The sequence below is a fragment of the Rissa tridactyla genome, chromosome 3 (assembly GCF_028500815.1).
Source record: "Rissa tridactyla isolate bRisTri1 chromosome 3, bRisTri1.patW.cur.20221130, whole genome shotgun sequence".
In the NCBI taxonomy this organism is placed as follows: Eukaryota; Metazoa; Chordata; class Aves; order Charadriiformes; family Laridae; genus Rissa; species Rissa tridactyla.
In genome coordinates, this window is record NC_071468.1 from 113235406 (window position 1) to 113255099 (window position 19694).

The 19694-nt window shown below is 38.7% G+C and overlaps 1 protein-coding gene across 2 annotated transcripts in view; it reads right to left on the reverse strand.

The window, feature by feature from the left end:
• The window catches only part of NBAS (NBAS subunit of NRZ tethering complex), a 191597-nt gene that overhangs the window by 26081 nt on the left and 145822 nt on the right, over positions 1-19694 (reverse strand). For both annotated transcript variants that reach the window (XM_054194532.1, XM_054194531.1), the window contains one exon: positions 1215-1354. In XM_054194532.1, coding sequence (XP_054050507.1) covers positions 1215-1354 — 140 coding nt within the window. The remainder of the gene's footprint in view (positions 1-1214; positions 1355-19694) is intronic.

Consider the following 19694-nt stretch of genomic DNA (forward strand, 5'->3'; position numbering starts at 1 on the left):
ATGTGACTTTTCCCTAATAAGATTATATGAATCCTTATATCTTAGAAGTGATCATCTGTTATAGAATAGAACAGCTAAAATTTTTACCTTTAAATGTGTTCAGAAAGTCACAGACAAAACCCAAAGAACTAGTGAAAAATAATGTAGTCAAAATGTTCCAAATTAACACTTTCAATAAATACCTATTCTGATGGGTGCAATGCTGAATTTTAAAATAATTATTTTTGGTTTGAATTGTTGGCTAGGATATGCCTGCCCTAGTATATATTCTTTACTTTTGGATACTTTATTCAGAGACAGAAAGAATAGGTAGTGAATCTAGAAAAGAGAGGCACCATTGCTTGGTAGCATTACTTTCCTAGATCTCTCCTGCAGGCGGGGGCACATCCACCTGAACATTACCTTTCAAAGGTTTCGACACGGTTCCCCACAGCCTCCTCCTAGAGAAACTGATGCATTACGGTCTAGACAAATGGTCTGTGCAGTGGGTGGGGAACTGGCTGACAGGCCGCATGCAGAGGGTGGTGGTCAATAACTCCTTTTCAATCTGGCAACCTGTCACAAGTGGGGTGCCCCAGGGATCAATACCGGGCCCAATGCTGTTTAATATCTTCGTAAGTGATCTGGATGATGGGATTGAGTGTACCCTGAAGTTTGCTGATGATACCAAACTGAGTGGGGAAGTGGACATTTTAGAAGACGTGGATAGGCTGGAAGAGTGGGCTCACAAGAACCTTATGCAGTTCAACAAGGATAACTGTAAGGTCCTGCACCTCAGAAAACATAATCCAGGAGTGCAGCACAGGCTGGGATCTACCCGGCTGGGGAGCAGCTCTGTGGAAAGGGACCTGGGGGTCCTGGTGGACAAGCAGCTCAGTATGAGTGAACAGTGTGCTGCTGTGGCAAAGGCAGCCAACACGATGCCAGGTTACATCAGCAAGGGCATCGAGCAGAGATAAGGAAGTCATTATCCTGCTCTACTCAGGCTACACCAGGAATACTGTGTTCAGTTTTGATCCCCACTATGCAAAAAAGATATGGACAGGCTGGAGAGGGTCCAGGGAGGGGTCATCAAGATGATCAAAGGGCTGGGAAGCCTGCCACACAAGGAAAGGCTTAGAGAACTGAGTTTGTTCAGCCTTGAGAAAAGAAGGCTTGGGGGAGACCTTATCACCATGTTCCAGTATTTAACTACTGTTTGAAGAAATGCTTACCTGTTGCTCATGTCCACTGGTGGCCAAGCTTGAAGGAGCAAAACCAAGTGCTGAAACTCAGATGGACTGTGACTAGACTCCAGAAGTCCCAGGAAGAGATCATACCTTTTTTCTTCATTTTCAATATCTGTTATCTCTACCTAAAAACAACACAACAAAAAAAGAAAAAAAAACAAAACAGATTTCTTAAGAAATCAAGGATTTAAAAGCAAATCAAGAATCTATGAAGGACATCACTGCTGTAAAATAATGCAGGAACACAGTGAACATATTTTTCCCAGAAACTCATTTTCTTACCTCTGCAAATAAAACAGGAGAGTACACAGATGATGGGGAATGACTTAGGTGTACACTCCTAAAAGAATGTAACCCCCACAAGTACATTCATTGTTCAGAGGATCTTATCTCTGTCTTCTTCAAACAACCAAAAATTCCTTAAATTCCTTTTTCTCAGTATATAGACACATATACACACATATATGTATTTTTAAAGAACGGGTATGTCTAGTGCTTCCCTATTACATATTACTCTCACTCGCCTATGAAAATTCAATAGTTTTACCTGAATTTACAGCATCTAACCTTTTCTCCCACAGGAAAAAGCCTTGAAAGATGATTCTAAATTAATTTACCCAGTGAAGAACATCTGCTGACAAGTACTGTAATATTTCTCTGTATAGGTGTTTGAACCTAAGAAACGAAAACCCACACCCCATCAGCCAGCCACCAGACAACTCTATTTCAGGAAAAGTGTCCATCTAAGTTTAAAACCTGCAGCTTCTGCCAGGACTTGAATTCACTTTAGTTGATGACAGGTTCTTTTACAGATAATTACTGCTTGCAGTTTGTATGGTAAAGAAGTAAAAGGTCTGACTGTTGAAGGAAGGTTGCTATAAATGAGAACCAACTTGCTACTAAATGAGAAGCAGCTTCTGTTTAAAAGTTTGTCTATCACGCTAGGAGGGCTTTCACAAATGCAATATCTATTCACTACCTACCTGACATACAAAAAGTTCTTGGAAGTTTAAAAATAATTTGTTATAATAACAAGGTAACTTCCTCTGCGTTATTACCACATTCTAACACTGAATTTTTCCTTCAAACTTCGAAAAGTTCCAGGATATCAAACACTTCAGTTTCATCTTATAATTCTGTTGAAGACACACAGCATTAACTGTTAACTTCTCTGTTTCAGCCCAAGTAGTTCTGAGACATCAAACATGGACCAAGTTTTCCTTACTTCTACAGCAACTCTAAAAGATTAAAGATTGCATTCCCATTTTTTCAAAGCGACTCTGATACATCAAGGGCAAATCTTTCAAAAGAGGCTGGAAAACAAAGATTACTGATGCATTTATTGAGTTGCCTACATAGTTTGTGACTTTAAAATATTTAGTGCAGAAAACCTGTTCGCTTCTCTCTCCAGAGTACATCTGAAAGCACCACATACTAAAACACTTCAGATAGCGAAGAAATGTTTCTGAGATCTGTCCATTTAAAACACTTCGCTGTACTGCAAATGTCACATAGCAAACATCAGTTACCCACCTGTAATATCACTAAATTCCGTCTATAGCTACTAATACAAAATATTATCATCTACAATATTTAAATCACAAGGCTAAAAAGAGAAGGGAAAAGAACAGGAAAGGGTAAAAGGGACAAAAGACATGCTAACCTCTAAGTATCGAAAATATTTAGCAATTAGCAAATTACGTACTATCTAGCAACAGAACCTCTGCCATTGCTTCATCTGTCCCCAAACTCCTTTTTTAGACAACTAGCTCTAAATATTTAAAGCAAGTAAGTAGCATTCTGGATGGTCCATTGAGTATATTTTAATATATTTGCACAAACAGCACGTTACTTCAAAACAGGCTAAATGTACAGATCTCTGTAATGATAACTGTAAAAATGGAAAGAAATAGCACAGACAACATTAATAGATGAGAAGAGCTGTCACAGAAATTGAGCCATTAGTAGCAGGCATCCTATTCAACATGAACTAAATTCCAGTAATTCTACCTAATAACACATCTTTACAGACTCGGGTTTAGTTTTTTTTTTTTTAATGAGATTGATTAATCTAACATTATACTATTGTGTTTTGGACAGCTGGATCCTTGCAATGTGATTGCTCATAAAAAACCCACATATTAATGTGATCAAAGTAACTCAGAAGAATTATCTTTCTCTTCTTAAATATGGTGTGTATTTCTTTCTACAATGGCCTTTTTCAAGTTGCCTACATTTCCCACTAAGAGTAATAACGTGAACTTTCTACAGTGTTAGTTATTTATAGTTTTTAAGAAAACTATTGAAAATCCACTTTTTATATAGCATTTTAAATGCTCAGCACTTCCATTTAACATGAAACAGGTGAGATTAGAAATTAGCAACACAGTGTGTAAGAATGCACACTTTTAAGAGTGCATGTGGTGACGTAAAAAATGCAGCACTAAGGATAGAGGAAATGGAAGGTTAATAAAAGGGAATCAGAATCATAGAATCTTCATGATTGGAAAGGACCTTTGAGATCATCGAGTCCAACCACACACACACAAAAAAACCCCTACAATCTCTTCCACTGGAGCATGCTCTGAAGTGCCACATCTAGATGTTTCTTAAATACCTCTAGGGATGGTGACTCAAGCACCTCCCTGGGCAGGCTGTTCCAGTGCCTGACCACTCTTTCAGTAAAGTAATCCTTCCTGCCGCAACTTCAGACCATTTCCTCTGGTCCTGTCATTATTCACTTGGGAGAAGAGGCCAACACCCACCTCTCTCCAACCTCCTTTCAGGTAGTTGTAGAGGGCAATGAGGTCTCCCCTCAGCCTCCTCTTCTCCAAGCTAAACATGCCCAGCTCCCTCAGCCCCTCCTCATATGATCTGGTCTCCAGACCCTTCACCAGCCTGGTAGCTCTCCTCTGGACACGCTCCAGCACTTCAATGTCCCTCTTGTACAGAGGGGCCAAGGAAGGTTAATAAAATGGAAAATACCTAAGTATTGATAGGTAGATGAGAAGTATGATTGCTTTAAAAAAAAAAAAAAACAACAAACCAAAACAAAAAAAACCCCCAAAACTCCCCACCACTCCATCTTTTAAGTCCTAGCTATTTCCCCTTCTTCAACATATTTTAAGCCTCTGTGCATCTATCAGTCATCCCTATGCTCCACATACATCTGTTTCAAATAAGTTTTAAGCACGATGATACTCCTGTGACAACATGGTTGTTAAAATAACTTTTTTTCTGAAAAAGAGAAGCCAAGATTCAGATGTACACCCATCCTTTAACACCGAGAATGCCTGACTGTGTGTGACAATGGCCACACAAAAAAACTGTATCAGGAATGTTTTTCAAAAGCATCTTTCAGTTGAAACATCATCAAATACAAGCTGATTCTGCAAAGACTGTGTCCACACTTCACACTACGTGTTGATAAGTAGCCCCACTTGTTTAAAGAAGATCGCACAATGTCCAAAATTGTACCTTCTGAGAAGCAACTGTATTTAACTTGTGTGTATATGCCTTTAGACAATCAAGGTGATTGAAATCTATGCACGATTTGCCCACTAGCAACACTAGAAAAATCCTAATGAGCAGAAGATCAACACTACGTACTGGAAACACAAACAACAATAAAACATTTAAAACCTCCAAGGTATTGTTATTCCTATATAACAGAAGAGTCCGTTTTAAGTTAACATCAGTGCTATGAAGTAAATCAAGGCACTTGCCTTAGATAGTTTCTGCACTGCTTTATAGTTTGAATGACAAGATACCTTGCCCTGTCTCTAATTCTTTCCTTATAATTCTCCAGAAATAGAAATTACAGTCAAAGCATGACAAAAAGTGATAGTTCCTTGCTACAAGAAAGCAGTAACTTGAAGCAGCACATTGGAATGAGGTTTTTGTTTATTTATATTTGGTACACATATACATGTGTGTGTATATATATATACACATACATAGGTATAATATACACACACACACAGAGGCAACATACACTTTCCTCTGTATTGTCTCCTCTTTCCAAGGCTGAGGGAGAGCACGGTGAGGAAGCAGCCACCTCAGGCAGCAGAAACAGCGCATGCTCTGTCAAAAAGTAGAAATTTCATCTTAACAGAGGTGAAAGCTACCTGAGATGAAGTTGCCATGGTTAGTTAAGCCTGTTGTTTTGTTGCAATAACACAGCAAAAAGATCAAAATTTCCACTTTTAACTAAACACTTCCTTTGCAGCGACTCTGAACGATCTATTCAGATAACTCTGAACATTGCAATGCAACAAGGCACCACATTTCTACCAGTATCTTTAAACCATGGTAATGGATACTACAACTCAGCTTTCCCTTCCTCCCTTTTTTTTTTTTTAAAAACCAAAAATCAAAATAATCCTTCTAAAATACTCAAAGGCTATGCAAAGATAACCTGCCACGAACTGCTCACAGCCCTGATAGCGCAAGTGCCTGTAAAGAAGAATCTGTCACTAAAGAGAATAATGAGGCGTGCAGTAAGGAGCATGCTTGAACTTCAGATGATCCCAAAGGAATATGAAATAAAAAAAAAAAAACCCACAACAAAGACACAAAAGCAAGGAAAAGTAAAGCAAAGACTTTCAGTTTTAACAACAGATTTGCTCAACTCTGTCCTGATTTTTCCCTAGTTTCATGCCTTCTCTTTGGCAGTGGAACACAGCTGGTGTCATGTTTTTCATGAAAATAAAAGGCTGCACAAATATTTACCACTACGGGAAAATCAATTAGGGGAATTAATTTCAGAAATTATACTCATGATAGATTATAAAACGAAATACAAATTAAGTAAAACTAAACCTTATGTTAAACTGTTAAAATACACAATTTCATTATCGATGAGGGACGACATATGTTTAAAAAGCAAGATTATGCAAACATCTGCATATGCTAATGTTCCTTAAAAGAATATATAGGAAACTAAGAAAACAAAATACAGGCTACAGAAACAGTACTGAGTGATGCTTAAAACTGCATTAGATACTAGCAGCTGTCTGAACCAGTGCAAACTCCTCTTCATTGTACGTTCTCCTCCTGAGGACTTTGATTTTACATCTTTTCCCAGTTTCTCCTGTTATTAATTAGCAGCCTTTAGGATGGCTCATAAAGTAGTTCTGACTCATCCCATACTATCACCGCTTAATAAAGGCAAAAATTAGTCCGCCTTTCTCAAAAGTTGTCCATGACACAAAATTAACCACATTCCTGAATGGGAATGCCAACTGCAGCTACAGTGTGTAGCAGCTATGGCATGCCAGAAGACAAAAGCCAGATTTTCTTTTTGTCGGAGATGTACAGAATCATAGAATGGTTCAGGTTGGAAGGGACCTACCTTAACGATCATCTGGTTCCAACCCCCCTGCCATGGGCAGGGACACCTCCGGGTTGCTCAAAGCCCCATCCAGCCTGGCCTTGAACACTTCCAGGGATGGGGCATCCACAGCTTCCCTGGGCAACCTGATCCAGTGTCTCACCACCCTCACAGTAAACAATTTCTTCCTGATATCTTACCTAAATCTCCCCTCTTTCAGTTTGAAGCTGTTACCCAGTGTCCTATCATTACAGTCCCTGATAAAGAGTCCCTCCCCAGCTTTCCTGTAGGCCCCCTTCAGGTATTGGAAGGCCGCTATAAGGTCTCCCCAGAGTCTTCTCTTCTCCAGGCTGAATAGCCCCAACTCTCTCAGCCTGTCCTCATAGGAGAGATGCTCCAGCCCTCGGATCATCTTCATGGCCCTCTGCTGGACCAGTTCCAACAGGTCCATGTCCTTCTTGTGCTGGGGACTCCAGAGCTGGATGCAGTACTCCAGGTGGGGTCTCACCAGAGTGGAGTAGAGGGACAGAATCACCTCCCTCAAACTGCTGGCCACGCTTCTTTTGATGCGGCCCAGGACGTGGTTGGCTTTCTGGGCTGCAAGTGCACGTTGCCTGCTCATGTTGAGCTTCTCATCCACCAGCACCCCCAAGTCCTTCTCCTCAGGGCTGCGCTCAAGCCATTCTCCACCCAACCTGTATTTGTGCCTGGGATTGCCATGACCCAGGTGCAGGACCTTGCACTTGGCCTGGCTGAACTTCATGAGGTTTGCCTGTGCCCACCTCTCAAGCCTGTCAAGGTCCCTCTGGATGGCACCCCTTCCCTCCAGTGTGTCGACCGTGCCACACAGCTTGGTGTTGTTGGCAAACTTGCTGAGGGTGCACTCAATCCCACTGTCCATGTCGCCAACATAGATGTTAAACAGTGCCGGTCCTAGTACTGACCCCTGAGGAACGCCAGGTGTGGCCATCTAGCCAGTTCCTTATCCATTGAGTGGTCCATCCATCAAATCCATGCTTTTCCAATTTGGACAACAGGATTTCATGGGGGACACTGTCAAACGTTTTGCGTAAGTCCAGGTAGATGACGTCGGTTGCTCTCTCCTTATCTACCAATGCTGTGGCAACATCATAGAAGGCCACCAAATTTGTCAGGCACAATTTGCCTTTGGTGAAGCCAAGTTGGCTGTCACCAATCACCTCCTTATTTTCCATCTGCCTTAGCTGAGATCCCAGGAGGATCTGCTCCATCATCTTGCCAGGCCAGTTTTTAAGCACAGCCACATAATACACCTTATTGAATTACTTGAGTTTAGCCACCAAAACAGCTATTTTTCCTCAAGTAGTTATGGTCTGCTTACCAATAGCAGAGACTTGACACAGCATTAGTTCAGTCACCCATCCTCTTACAGGGACAGTTGTGAACTTGCTGTAACTTGCAAATCTTGAGAAAATTAAAACATTGCTGAAAAATATATTCCTGGAGTCCACTTATTTATCAAACAATTGGCCAAAATATCACAGAATCACAGAATCTTCATGGTTGGGAAGGACCCTTAAGATCGAGTCCAACCAAACAATCTACAATCTCTGCCACTAGAGCATGCCCTGAAGTGCCACATCTAGACGTTTCTTAAATACCTCTAGGGATGGTGACTCAAGCACCTCCCTGGGCAGGCTGTTCCAGTGCCTGACCACTCTTTCAGTAAAGTCATTCTTCCTAATACCTAACCTAAACCCCCCCTGCCGCAACTTCAGACCATATCTCTCTCAGTTTTGACATCATTTTGCTAGTAGGAAGCTACATCAGATAAGATTCCCAGAAACTTTAAAAAAAAAAACACATTTGGTTTTATATAAAAAACACGTGAAGCATATAAGTATGTATGCTTTTACCGCTAAAGTATAAATGATAAGAACTTGGCCGTTGGTTGAGTAACTTGTAGTCTCTTCAAGAGTACATCACCTGAGCACAAACATACCCTTTTTATCTGAACTCAGCCACCGTGAGCAAAATTGGAAGGCATGGTTTTTTTATCCAGTGCTGAAATAAAAACTTAATGCACTTACAATCCCTCCTCAAATAAAACCCCACACTGTTCTGCCTGATGATAAAATCTTTCAAAGATTTATATAGTTCTCTTCCCTCACAGATTAGATCCTACTAGATGCCCAAAATATTGAAACCGCATAATATGCTTTATCCACTTTCAATGCACAAACTTTTGACTTATCATCTCGTTCCATAGATTTGTTATTACTTTACAGGTACTCACCATATGAGTATTGAAATATGAAAAGTTCCCTCAAAAGTTTGTTCTGTAGCTTTCAGAAACCTAGTATTTTATAAAAATTATAAGACGGTACACATGAAGAATGATAAATAAAGCTGTGGACATCATACATGAAATGATAAATAAAACCTTCGGCATGGCAGACTGCAGGATCAGTTGTTTAGTTCAGTACATTATCTCACTCTTGAAGTTAGCTTAAAATCAGTACTTACAGCAACAGCGGAATGTTGCTGTATCTAAATTGTGTCCCTGAGGCATTAATATCCACTATATAATGTTCTCCTGATCCTAAAGGACAGAGACATCTAATAGAGTTGTAAATGCTTTATTGCTATAGCTATATAATTTGAGAATCTGGTGCTGACTGACTTGGCTGATAACCTAGAGTTTTGTTTAAAAAACTGAAATGCCAATAAAAAGATCCAGCCAATCCAGTCCTCTCTTTCCCCTGAGATAAAATACAAAATGCTGCCTATTTACATACAAGAACGGTGAGCAGAAAAACTAACGCAGACAGACCACCACCTCCCTCTGCCCAAGGAAATCTGTTCTGCCAATTACATTTTTACTCCCTGTGAGCACAGCAGAGCCATGGTTTTCATCAAACAGATTTTGTTCACTACTAATGTTTTAAGGAAATAATTGATAATTGTAACCAAAGAATCAAGATATAGAACTCAGAAAAGTATTTCCCTTCATTATAATTGCTTGTTTATTGAGAAAAGCTACATCCATGCTTAAACCCAACCCACTATATTAAAGGCAGACATTTGCAGTTTCCAAGAGCTGCCACCAAAAACCTACTGATTTACGTGATCATAAAATTCATTTTTTTACACCCACCAGATTGTAGATGTAAATATTTCAAAATATGTTTGTGTTCGACACTGCAGCATCAATTTGAATTAATATAGCATTGAAAATAGAAATACTAAGCAGGCATTTGAGTAGTCCCTTCTTGCTACACTACGTTTTCAGTATGTCAGGACTCCCTTGTAAAATACACTACACTTTTATTTATCATCCCCCGCTCTCCAAGTTCTAGTGGTAGAGAATTCATCTATGCTGCACTTTAAAATAATAGGTAGATCTGACGTGAAAGATTTTATTCAGTTTCAAGATAGGGAATGCTGATGCTAAAACTTGCTTCCACTCATTAGACAGGGCTTAACATGGTTTGTAAACAGTGACTGAAAGGACTGATAACAATTTGATAGAATTTCTGTAATTGTCATTTTGGTGTGCTGTTCAAGGCAGAAAAATACAACAGTCTTGCCTCAAGGAGCTTACAATCGAATTAGATAAATCAGCAAAGAAAATACTGCCCTTCCTAAACAAACAGGCCAGATGGGGTTGGTCACCGAAGAAAATAATCTTCCCATTTTGTGGGTGAACTTGTAGTCTGCCGTCCCCTATTCTGCTGGGATCTGTGTGGCTACTGAAAAGTCTGCATAAACGTTAAGTTACTGAAACCAACTTACAGTAGAAGGTCGCAAAGTTAAAAGCTTGCTACAAAGGACATATCAAATTACAACCTAGGTTAAACAGGTATTTAAAAGTTAATTACTCACAAAATGAACACAAATGTGAAAAATCACCAGTAAAAAACAAACTGCAAAAGTGTACAACTGTTCCTGAAATTGTATAGGTACGGACCCAGCAAAGATAAGATTAGGAGCTTTTAAAGGCTCCTTTCATTCTCTTCAAACTGTTTCAAGATGCTAGAAATCCTGTCAACCTTGATGTTAGACACATTATATACTTGTGAAACAAAGCAAAAGCACAAGCACATATTGAAACATCTTATTCAAAACCTTCACACCCCAGAGCAAGAGCAAACCTTTTTTAAAGGCAAAACCACAAGCGCTCTACTCCCCAACAGACGACCAGCATCCCATTATTTCTAAACCAGGGTTTCTTTTAAAAGAAAACTTTTAAGTTGTGATTGAGAGGGAAATCCTCAAAGACACAACAGGGTGAGGCTGGGGAGAGTAGTAATAGGCTTGGAAGAATGAACAATCATGTCACTCAGCCACCCGTCTACCAGTGCAGGGGCAAGACTGTACATGAAGAAAGGAGTCAAGAGTAACCATGAGAGCAGAACTGCAAGCTTGGGCACGGGCAGTTTGAGATACCTGGTTAAAGGCAGGTTAGGGGGAGACCTTACATATAGCCGGAGAGGTTAACAACTGGCGAGTGAGTCTCTTTTGTGAGACATACACTGGAAGTCAGAGATCACAAGAAGGAGGAAAAGCAGGGAACTACTGTAAGAAAGGCAGGTGTTGCTTTTGCAGAGGAGAAAAGCCATTTCCATCAGAGGTGACATGATAAGGGAATGACTAAGACAAAGAGGCTCCAGCAAAGCTTGTAGAACATCTCTTATCACACAGACAAAAGGACAAACTGATTCATACTGGATTAGTGTCTAGAAGGGTAGGCAAACATTTAACCAGGGCTAATGACATTGAGCAATTTTTTTACCAAAAAGGAAAGAAATAAACTAGCCAGATAATCCCTTTAGGTCTAGCATAAAGAGAAGTAAACAGAGGCAAGACATCCGGGAAGAATTTTAGGCGCCTCGGACAGGCTCTGAACCCTGGAGTACCTAACCAATGGGAAACAGGGGAGGGAAAAATTTGGCTGGGATTAGGAAATAAAAAGGTGTGTTTCAAGAACTGAAAGTGTGCCTACTTGCTAGGTCACCCGCTCTTGCAAGAACGTGAATAAAAATGTGCTTCACAGAGGATTCTGCCTGAGCCTACTTCATTTGGACCAGAACTTATTTCTCACACTACTGCTCTTTCTCCTCACTATATTTATAGTATAATTCTCCAAAGTTTTAGAGATTTCAGTGGTGGAGGAAGCCATTACTGCAATCTATTCTGATAATCTACATAGCTCTGTGCACAATTTTATCCCATAATTTTGCACTAAAATTGTAACTTCTGTTTGAGCTAGAATGCTTCCTAAGAGACAGTCTTTTGACTTAAGTAAACAAGTTCAAGGTGTAAACGTGTAAAATCTTTCCAGTAAATTATTCCCGCCTATCAATCATCTTTATTTGATTTTATAAAGATTCCACTTACTTGATCTTGCCACAGTAACACTTGAATTTACAGCTTCTCTACACAGAGTTGTTTCCAGTTCTCATTCCTAATTAACCCCCTCTGACTGCCCACAGAAGAGGGCAATATGGGAGTAAGTTTCACATATACTTTTACTTTTTCTACTCTTCCTTCCATGTCTGTTTTTTTTGTCCACTGTTGGAGACAAAATACTGGGCTGAACCGGACCTTGACCTGAACTAGCATTGACATTTTTTATGTACTCATGCACTAATTAAAATTGACATTATATTGCCATATATACAGTTAAAGGCAATTAAGAACACATTTATATAGCACTAGGCGTTATATACTTTAAATATTCACAATGCTTTAGAATTAAATTCAAAAGATTTCCTAGGAAAAGGAATACTGCCAAATGACTACTATGAGGCACTGACATAATCTGTTCCCTTAATGAGCATTCAGTCTTGGTGCTGCACTTCCTATTTTTGGAAAGCTGATAAAAACTTTTGAGAAAACCCATGGAAAGTTGTGGTTTAGATTATAAAAGTGTTAGTTTACTCACACCACTGTTGGATCAGAGAAGTGCAATTTAATGAGCACATATGTACAACTAAATTGTAAACCTGGCAAGTTCAAAGATTTCCTGTGCACTAAGTTCCATTAAAAAAAAAAAGTATGCCAATGCGTGTCATTTGAGAAGTCCGTCTTTCCTTTAGCACGAGTGAGTTTTGCCTTCTCAGAAATATATTCCAAATACATTCCCCTCATGGCAGAGGAACCTGTCAGTTTTAAATGAGACTTTTTCATCTTATTTTCTCCATCTGCCCGCGTTCGTATGTGGATAATCCTACTTCCAATCCATTTTGGATCTTGGTAAATGGAAACGTATTACATGGTAGTAAGTCACAGCTGAGAGATGGTAACTTTTTAAAAACTGTTCTACTGGGCTCACAAATGCCCCCACATAATGATGGAATTTAGTTCTATTTTATGAAATAACACTGTAGGAAAAACATGACCTAGTTTGGAGGCTGGACCAATGCCGCAGATTAAATTTCCTGGCTTGAAAGAAGCAATTCTGAAGTTATGCTTATGGAGTTACTCCAGTTAATAAAATGCAACAGCTTTATTAAGGAATAGCCACTTAAAAAAAGAAAACCAAAAAACCCAAAAAACCCCCACCACATTCAAAGTACTGTTGATTTCCTTTACTAGAGGGAATGTAATGTGAGACAGTGATGCATAGGCTTACCTCACATCTCCCCTCCATTTAAGTTTAATACCAACAAGGAGACAGGAGCTCTTCATGGAGCGTATTCCAAGTCCTGAACTGACAATGAGAACGTGGGCTGCTATGACCCCGACTTTGGAAAAAGAGCCACTGCCTGACAGACTGGAGAGGAGAGAACTGTCTGCTATCAAAACAACAATCTTAGAGCAACCACCACAAAATTAAAACTGAAGTCAAGAGTTTTGCACGACAAACTCAGAGTTCACAACACGTACGTTGCACCCCAAAGGAGGGAGAACTCTGAGGTCAGGCTTTCTTGCACTTTCCCCCAAAGCTGGGCTTACGACCATGAGTGCTGACCACAAATGAAAGCCTGCTGCACACAGATACTAACGGGATGCGCATAATCTCATAGGTCAAATCCTGCTCAAACCAAAGCCAGTGAACAGGATAAGCAAATTATGGGATTCAAGTTTAAAAACAAATCAACCAGAAGCCTACTGGTGATGAAATAAACAAAGGCTCAGCCACATGTCTTGTAGAAACACCTAGGAACTTTTTTCCTTCTCAAGTGATTTATATATTGTTTAATTCCTTATCTGCTTGATATGCAGCTCACTAAGAAGTGCATATAGATTCAGTAAACACAAATGCGTTGCCAAATGCATAAAAATGCGTAACTCGTGCAGAAAATAAAATCCATTCATTTGTATTCTGCAGGAGACTATGTCCTAATCTGCAAACACATTTCAGCACAGAGAAAGCCTCTGAAGACTGTACATAGATATTGACAGAGAGATAAGGGCAAATAAAGAAAAAAAAATATGCATTTGAAAGATTTATGTATCTACCTAGCTAGAACTGAAAGAGACAGGATTAATAGATGTGTAATTTAAAATGCATATTGACTAGGTGTCAGTTAATAGGTAAAATTTTGGATCTTTGTAAATCATGGCTAAAACTAACATCTGTGCAACATGAGGGACTTAAAAACATGTAAGTCAGTTTACTTGTATGCACCAGCTACTATTCAGTTTCATAATTCATAATCTAGGTAATAATTAGTACAATCTACATTTAGAACAGAACAGAGTGTTGGAAGACACGCCTAGAAGTGGCAAGATTTTAATTCTTAAGTATTACTTTTAACTTTAGGCTGTTAAATCAACGACAGCCATTTCCCGCCGTATCTTATGCAAGTGGCTCTTCAATTTACCTTTTCTGACCATCACTACCATCAAGCAGCAGTGCATGCACAAGCTCCCAGTACTCAGCTGTATGTGTAACTGTTGTCTTGGTAAGTCTGCAATTCTTGCTAATAGAGGAAAAACGATTTTAAAAGCTGTTTTCATGTAAAGGAAAACCTCTCAAAATTAATCTTTCCAAAATGTCATCCTGCAAATAGGCTAAACTGACAAAGCAAAAGATGCATTTTTAGAAAGAACAACCCACAATAAACTGTGATACTCTCTTTTGGGAACAACAGGATGTTGATGTTGACTCAAGTTTTAAATAATATTTCAGTACTACTATTTTCAGTAAAAAATAGAAAAGAAAGACTTCAACTTTTAAAGCAAAATTCCATCCATATTTATGACCTAGACCAGGAGCACATAAAGTACCAAGTGGATGGACACCAAAAAATTATTTAAGCTGTAAAAACTGAAAAAAAACAAGTAGCTCAGATGCAGCCATAAAAATAATCAGAAAAAGATAGGCAGCATCATGCACTGTCACACCAAATGGCAATTGGTGGTTTTCCTTTCGATTTGATGTAGTGAAAGTCCTAGAGGTCAGTCATCACAGCCGAGTCCCTATGTCATAACAGCAACAATATGGGAAAAACCCTCACTCTCTCAATCAACATGAACTATGAAATTACTATGAAGTATGAACTATTTTAAGAATATCTGAGTGGGGCTCCTCAGATGATACAGAGTTTACAGACCTCTAAATAAAAAGTGTCAGCTAGCAAGACAGTTGACAGAATAAGAAAAGGCTGTTTGGAAAAAAAAGCATGGCATCATAATTATTAATACAAAATACTCATTTAGATATTAACAAAATAATACATAAAGAAAAGAAGTTTTACAATTTACTTATATTTTCAAAAGGCTTTTATCAACATTGCTGACTAGAAACCACTGAAGAACTTGATCTGCTAACAGGAACAAAACCAAAAAACACAAAGCAAAAAAAACAGTTTATGATCACATAGTGAAGCTAAAAAGTAGAATTTCTCATGATTTTATGACTGCTTCTTTGCTTATCTAAATAAAATGATGGTTTTGGAGGACTGCAAGCATTGAACAGATAATACTGCACACAAAAGAGCTAGTTTCTGTTTGTCAAGGACACCATAGAAAAAAATCTTCAATTGATTTAAAAAAAAAAAATCTAGGATAAGTAAATGACCCTATGATGGCAAATAAAATGTAACAAAGGTAAAACCATCACATTTTAAGATATGCTAAATTAGCCTCATCGAGTCAAAACAGGAACCTGAGCCCCACTGAATGAAATTCAAAGACCTCTGGTTAATGTAGCTGAAGTCAAGAGAGCAATCAAGGTGTTGGGATGCATAAACACAGGCTGTTAATTTCCACAAGAACATCACATTCACTTCTCCAATTGCCTCCTTTCAGGAGGTATACTGAGTATCACAGTGGGCTCCGAGACAGAGGGGAGAATACTTAGATGTAGAAAGCACTGTGGATGAGGTACGTGATTGGAATTGTTTATTTAGACTGAGTAAACAACAGAATAAGGAAAAAAAAGTGATGAAGTGCGTAAAACAGAGGAGGGATTTTGATTTTCTGGATTTTACTATCCTGTAAAACAGAACACCACCACATAAAGAGGTAACAAAAAAAATAAAATCCTTCCACAAAGTTTCAGCATGTTTTGCACTCGATGAATTCGGCACGACACCCAAGGCTGAATCACAGTTCATCCACCAATTTCTTTGCAACATACTAATAAACTCTAAGTACATCACTAATGACTCTTAATTTTTCTGAAACTGAGATAAAAGCAGCATATGCTATGTTTAAACCATTCTCCACTTATACCTTCATTACAAAAGATTTATTACAGAAGGTGAATTATCCTCCATGAATCCACTCCAGAGCGCTCTTATCTTCCTCTGAAGCAACTGCTGCTAGCCACAGAATACCGTAGTACCCAGGGCGTGCATTCAAAACCATCGTGTTCACTGGAGCTATACTGCTTTTCTCTCCACTTTGTCTTATCCATTTTACTTGTGTAGTTAATGGAAAATATTTCATTTGCATCTTAAAGTATTTAATTAATCATACAGGCTACAATTTATGTTCCCAGAAAAAATACATTTCACATGTTCTCATATGGATAAATTGCACCTTCAAGGAACGGAAATTAGTGTTTTAAAATATTAATTAAAACTTAAATTAAATTTCTTAAACTTAATTTTTATGCATTACCACTAGAGAAACAATGTCTCAAGAATTATAAACAACATCATAACAAATCTACTCAAAGTTGATAGGACCATAAATCTTTCTTCTACTTAAGCATTTTTCACAAATAAAAGATGGCTGAGGATTAAAGAGATACAGCTTCTTCACTTGTATTTTGCCAGATCAGGCTAAATACAGGTCATTGTTACCTGACTTCAGCAAAATGACTTGGGAATTCTTACATCTCACTGTGCTTTCCAAATCCTTACATTTAAATCTCTCTGACACAAGTAGAGGCAATTGGAAAAAGCTGAAAATCATCGTATGTTGACTTATTCCCATTGAGACCTTTCTTTATAAAGTTATATGAAGAAACATCATGTAAGCAGATATACATTTTTGATATAACTGGGGAAGAAGGACAAAAGAGCAATGGAGGCTTGACAAGCCATACCCAAGTTCTCAGAAAGTCATTATGTTACTTAGGTTGCTGAGACAGAAAACTTGGATAAGGCATACATAAATTGCCTATATGAAGGAAGGGCAAACGTGCACGGGATGTACACAACACAAGTACAAATTAATCATGCATTTTTTAAAGCTAAACTTTTGGGAATGTCAGGGTTTAACCCCAGCCAGCAAGTAGGACCACACAGCCACTCGCTCACTCCCCCCACAAGGGTAGGAGAAGAAGAAGAAAAGGAAGGGAAAGGGGAAAAAAAACCCAAAACCTTGTGGGCTGAGATAAAGACAGTTTAATAGAACAATCACAGAAAAGGAAAATAACAATAATAATGGTAAAAGAATATACAAAATAAGGTGATATAACACAAGTTGCTCTCGCCACCCGATGATCAGTTGCCCAGTCCATCCCAAGCAGTGACTGCAGATTCCTGTCCCCCAGCCAACCCCCATCTATATACTGAGCATGGCGTCTGTGGTATGGAATATTCCTTTGGCCAGCTTGTCCTGTCCATGCTTCCTCTCAGCTTCTATAGGAAGCTGAAAGAGTCCTTGACTAACATCATCTGGCAACAACTAAAACAATATGCATTACCAGCACCATTCTCACATCAGCAGTTACTAGAAAGAAAAGTAACTCTATCCCAGGTGAAACCAGGAAAAGGAAAAAAAAAGCCAGATAAAATAAGAAAGGTGCCTCAAGTTAGAATCTTAAATTCGTATTAGATATCCTTTCCAAATTTCAAAAATGCTTAGCGCTCAGCAGCTCTGTATACCACAAGATCATGAAAAAAACATAATATAACAATATGAGGGGAAAGGCTAAATGAAATTACCTTCTCTAAATGACAAAGCTATTTGCATTTAAGTAGCATGCAAACAGTAATTACATTTTGCATTTGCATAATAATTACACAATCCCTTCAAGACAAGGTGTGTCTTATATAAGCTTCACAATTACTAACTTCTTATCTTAAACTAACCCTTGGTTTACCTAGAGAAGCTTTGTCAGTGCTGCTCTAACTTCCTGGGGCAAAACCCCAACTCTTATTACTGTAACTTATGCCTTGTAACTGGTCACTGAACTGAACGACAATGTACACAACACATAACTGTTAGTTGGTACCTTGCATATGTTAGACAGTGCTGCGAGTCATTACAGACTACATTTTTATATAATATATGAAAACAAATGGATTTCCCATCTTAGATTGATACAGCTAAAATTTGATATGAATATTCTAAACCATGTTCTTCTCAGCCCCACCCAACATTTTTTTATATATATAAAAAAGGCAGTATTTTGACCCATATTTTTCATGCACCAGTTAACTAGAAAATTACAGAACCTGAAGAGCTCAGATAAAATTCATCAAGGGGATTAAAACAACGCATGCCTCCTCCCTCCAGTAGCATGGGATACTACTGGAATATGAATTAAGGACTCTCACGCCTTTGAAAAATGAGGACCCCTGAATTTTTAATTTTGTTAACTAATCATTAAAGAACTGGAAATTGCTGCGTTTCTGACTGTTTGATAGGTAGCTGCTTCCATAAAGCACATTTTTAATTTTGTAAGAGCTGGCCTGTTTCCCAGCAGCACATTGATTTGTGGGACCACTACTTACAGCACCTAGAGCATAATTAAATATTAAGTCCCTCCTTGATGTATGCAAAGTCTGACTAAGAGGATTAGTAGACACACAGAGGGTGGCTTTCACACATTTTCTGGTAATTGAACACTGCAATATCATTAAACTTATCTTTACTCAATAGAAATCCACATTCATCCTTTACAAAATCTGCTGTCCCTCTTTGTACCAAGGAATGGTAAAGGAAAAGAAGAATCCCTTAAAATCATTTAAGAAAAGTCAAGCAAGTAAGGACAAAACAATCTGGAAGTAAGATAATGAATACATTTTTTGAAATACTTACAATTTAAAGTTCTTTAAAAACAAAAAAAACCCAAAACCCAAAAGAAACCAAACCAACAAACCAAACCAGCACACCTGCCCCACAACCTAAAAATACCTCTTTTTTTTTTTTTTTTTTTTTTTTTAAATGTGATCAAGGGGTTTACTACCTCACTGGATGAGAAAGGATGACCAAATTAATAAAGGTGCAGTGATGTTAGAGAAATTGATACCTACAGACGAGGCACAGACTGACATAGCATCCCATCCCAAGCACACCTTTATTACAGTGTTGTATGCGCATCTTCATATAATTAGCTCTGAAAGGTTTGAGCTTATCTAGCACAGTACTTGAGCTTTTTACTACATGGCTGCTTGCACTACTTGCTTGCTCACCAGCAAAAGAGTAGAGCACTGAAGTGATCAGCAACTCTGTTTTAGGAACAAATGGAGCGCTGCTTGTACTAAGTACAAACTTCTTCCCTCACAAAAAACAGGCGTTTTCCTTTCCAAAACAAAGAGTATTCTAAAAAACCACCACTTCAGGAAACAGAAATTATTAACATAGTATATGGAGAAACCTAAACAGGCTGGAAGATTGGGCCAAGAAGAACGACAGGAGGTTTAACAGGTATGCTGCACCTGGGACAGCCTGGCTGAGGGGGCCTTGGGGGTCCAGGTGGGCAGAGAGCTACACCTGAGCCAGCAGCATATGCAATGCATTCC